The 3,897-nt window shown below is 43.2% G+C and overlaps 3 protein-coding genes across 3 annotated transcripts, besides 1 other annotated feature; all 3 read right to left on the bottom strand.

Moving 5' to 3' along the window:
• Positions 1–175: 175 nt before the first annotated feature.
• Tco025E_09392 (succinate dehydrogenase flavoprotein subunit) lies at positions 176–1,630 on the bottom strand (the record flags this gene model as incomplete). The annotated part of the gene is made up of 1 exon (XM_029376211.1): positions 176–1,630. The coding sequence occupies one exon, from the start codon at positions 1,628–1,630 to the stop codon at positions 176–178; it is 1,455 nt and encodes a 484-aa protein (XP_029223652.1).
• A 31-nt stretch (positions 1,631–1,661) lies between these two features.
• Positions 1,662–1,695: a sequence feature (A-rich).
• A 207-nt stretch (positions 1,696–1,902) lies between these two features.
• Positions 1,903–2,439, bottom strand: Tco025E_09391 (putative ADP-ribosylation factor 3; the record flags this gene model as incomplete). The annotated part of the gene is made up of 1 exon (XM_029376210.1): positions 1,903–2,439. One exon carries the CDS (start codon positions 2,437–2,439, stop codon positions 1,903–1,905), a length of 537 nt encoding a protein of 178 aa, XP_029223651.1.
• Positions 2,440–2,761: 322 nt separating this feature from the next.
• Tco025E_09390 (ADP-ribosylation factor-like protein 3A) lies at positions 2,762–3,727 on the bottom strand (the record flags this gene model as incomplete). The annotated part of the gene is made up of 1 exon (XM_029376209.1): positions 2,762–3,727. The coding sequence occupies one exon, from the start codon at positions 3,725–3,727 to the stop codon at positions 2,762–2,764; it is 966 nt and encodes a 321-aa protein (XP_029223650.1).
• Positions 3,728–3,897: the final 170 nt, after the last annotated feature.

Raw genomic sequence — 3,897 nt, 5'->3', positions numbered from 1 at the left:
TAATGGCAAGGAAGCTTACCCTTTTCCCCCCCCACTCTGACGGTTAAAGAAAAAAAAAACATGTCGCCCCTCGCATTCCCAGTAAAGCAAATACCAGTAGTAATATTGTCATTTTCGTATTCCGTTGATTTTCCCCCTCTTCAAGTAAAATCCTATGCATAACTAACTACACTTTCTAGCGGGAACTTTTCTTCTGCTGAGATAACTGACGAAAATCCTTATCAGATTTGCTGATAAGACCCAATCTCTTGTTTGCCTCAGCTCTCGCAAGAAATGCACGCCACATGTAAACAAATTCATTTGCGGCAATGACCCCATTCAAAAGTTCTATTGCTTCATTAAGGCGGTCTAACTGAGTCAGCGCAACAGCTTCGTTTACCTTTGTTCGATACAACAACTGACGGGCCAATTTTCGACAGACCTCATTTTGAGCCTGCGGATAGGAAGGATCACCGGCCGTATCAGCAGAGGGTGGAGCCTGCTTCAAGACCTTCAAAGCCTCAAAATAGGCTTCATCGCTCTTCGCAAGCACACTCTCTGGGCTGGAACCAAATGCTGCCCTGAGCTCAGCAAGATAATTTTTTCGATTGGAAGAAGAAAGAAACTTTCGAAGCGAATCTTCAGGAGCATAAAAGGGCCTATATGGAACTGATTTTTTCACATTCTCAAGTATCTCATTGGAAAGGGCAACAGGCTGCGGGGCAATCGCCTGGGCAATATTCCTCTTGGCTTCTTTCGCTGCTACAGAATGCCAATCATTATACTCCCCCTCCAATGGAAAATAGTCGTGAAAATGAGGACGGATATGTGCTGCATCAAGGACGTAAGCAACTTCAGCGACTTCTTCATCCGTAAGAGACACACCGAGTTCCTTTTTGAATGCTGACAAAGTCTCTTTCACTGAATCATCTTTCAAAATGTTTTTGATGCCATCTTCTACAATCTTTGACGCAGATGGATTCACTCCCTCAGCATCCTCAGCACGTTTTAACAAAAAGGCCAGCAATGAAGATAATTGCGTGTTCTCCACGGAGGCCGCTTCAGTAGAAATGCGGGCCCTTCCAAGTGAGGCAATGTAACCCTCTATTTTTTCCTCCACGTCACACAAAGCCTTATATGCCTCCTCGGTTTTTCCTTCATAAAGTGCATATTCGGCAGCCGCCATCTCCACCAGCCAACATCCAGAGGAAGCTGCCTTTAGAGCTGCATAATCCTCACGAATAGCGCCGCGAAGCGTAGAGACATCCAACTCTGTTGACCCTCCATCCACCTTCAAAGCTGCTTCCTTGACGTCCAAGAGGTCATTCCTTGCCCGGAGGCGAATTCCAAGTGCGAAACGTTTTAAGTCAGCATCCTGGATTTCAGAAAAAACCTTGTCAATCTCGGCAATCGCGGCCTCTGGGTTCCTGCAACGGACGTAAAATGCAGCCCTTCCCACAATACACGCCAGTCCAGGTAAACCTTGGCCCTTCGTCTTTGTTATAACCGAATCGACTGCAGCAATATTGGGGACATGACCCCCTTTATCACCCAAGAGACGTCTCACAAGAGCCCTGGTAGAAACAGATGACTCCAAAACGGGTCGATGGGACGCCAGCGCGGCACGAAAAATTGTACCGGCGTGAAACATTGTAGGAAAAGGTTGAAAAAATCTACAACGATTATTGTTTTTTTTTGTTTTGTTTTTTTGTTTTTACCGCTCAAATAAAAAAAAAGAGAAGAAAAAGACAAAGTACCAAATAAAATTGAGCATGTTCATCATCTTCCAACTCAAGCAATGTCAAATTGGCGTTTATAAAAGGGGCAAAGGGAATCGTCACCGCAGGAAGAAAAGGAAAAAAGAGACTTCTTAGGGACCTCTCGCTACATTACGACAATGGAAGCTAGATGGCTCTCGTAAAACTACTTTTTAAGGTTCTTCACTGCCCATTCAAGGCCCTCATGAAGACCCTCCGCAGTTTTGGCACTGCATTTTTGAATAGACCACGTACGATCGCGCAAGCTCTGCAGGTTCAGAGCTGTACTGACGTCCTCGGGGGAAAGTGCGGTTGCCAGATCACATTTGTTGGCGAATACAAGGAAGGGAACCTCACGCAGTTTTTCTTCTTGGAGAAGATTTTCAAGCTCTGCGGCAGTCTCATCCAAACGGCGCCTGTCTGCCGAGTCAACAACATAGATTAGGCAATCCACCTCATCAAAATAGTTGGGCCAGTAGACCCGGATCGCCTTTTGGCCACCAATGTCCCACATATTGAGCTTAAATCCCTCACAATTTATTGATTTTATATTAAAGCCTTGTGTAGCTTGGGTAGTGGTTGGATCCTCGTCTGATAGTTTGCGAAGAATAGAAGTCTTTCCGGCATTATCCAAACCAAGAATAAGAATACGTGGCTCCGTATCGTTCCGCTTCAATTTCCTCAGTAAGGTGAGGAGTCCCATTGCTGCAGCCAGTGGTTCTTGTTTGTTTTAACTTCGCTTTCGTGAGGGAAGCGGTGTCGTTTTCCTTCCGTTTTATCTTCCTTTTTCCGCTGACATACAATCAATAAAAAGAAATCACAAAGAAATTATCAAGTGAAAAAAACATAAATGGAAAACAAAAAACAAAGGCCGATACACATGCACACAAGCAACAACAGAAAGAGAAAAAAACAAATGTTACAATTCCTAACAACAGAGCTTGATGTAAAATCCAATTAGCTAGTTCGCTGTCGCTTATGCACACATTCGTCGCCTCTTCGCGTCAAGAGATATGAGGGCACACTCAAAGATGTTTTGTATCGACTATAACTAAAGTTAAACTTATCCTCATACCAAGAACGGGCGAATGTTGCATAATAGCACGGACGAGGTGAACCCAGTTGATTGCCCAAACCACGATGTAACACCCTGTAATCAAACAACAATGCCTTTCCCAAAGGAACAATTGGCGATACCGCTTTTTTCTGTGTAATGATCTAGAACTCCACTCTTTGTGATGTGATCCAGGTAAGAATTCTGTCCCATTTCTTTTGTCCACAGGAACAAGAGGAATAAAAACATTTATAGCGTAAGGAAACAAATCCAATACCGAGCTCAAAGGTGGCCCGTCTGTATGAATCCGCTGCTTCGAACTCCCAGGAAGGGAATAAAAACATCCAGTTGACATCAATCTCTCCTTCACCCGTACCCTACTGTTTGCTGAAGTCAGAAGCAGTTCTAGCGTATTATGAATCTCATCACAATTTTCCAATACACTGAGTACCTCGTTTTCAATTTCGCTTGAAATCATTTCAAACCTACCAGAGCCCCTCTCTCTGAAATTGGAAAAACCACTTTCAAGAGTAGGTGCCTTGGTAGAAAACTCTAATTTTGCCTCATAAGCACGCATAAAAGCTTTGAAATAGCGATCCGCATTATCCCGATATTTTTCCAGTGTTTCTAAGATATTCTTCTTCTCACTAGCACAAGTAGCCAGTGAAATCACGCAATAGCCATTACGAAGAAACTTTGTGGCCATTGGATTTTGTTGAATACGCGAAGAATAGGGCATCCTCAAAATTCCACTGAGACAGCAAACACAAGCCCTTGTTTCATTCTTCTTAATCCCAGTTTCAGCCAGGTAGCACTTCCGGTGAAAACTCCGCTTGCATAACTTGCAGCAAACCCCATTTTTAGCGGTCCGATTGTTGAATTCCGTTCCGCAACGCCAACAAATGGTTGAGCGTGATGTCTTTGAATCCGCAACCATCATTTAAATTCGTCAATCTAAAGCATGCTTCAAACAAAATCATGGAAAGGGGAAGAAAATAACATTTCAGATAACATCGAAGAAAAACCATAATAATAAAGCAAAGACAATAAAAAAAAACATTAAAAAACACTGAATCTCACACAAGTTGGCGATATATATATATGTAT

Source organism: Trypanosoma conorhini (genome assembly GCF_003719485.1).
Source record: "Trypanosoma conorhini strain 025E chromosome Unknown Tco_14.4_contig_01095, whole genome shotgun sequence".
In the NCBI taxonomy this organism is placed as follows: domain Eukaryota; phylum Euglenozoa; class Kinetoplastea; order Trypanosomatida; family Trypanosomatidae; genus Trypanosoma; species Trypanosoma conorhini.
This window is presented reverse-complemented; position numbering and strand designations above follow the sequence as displayed.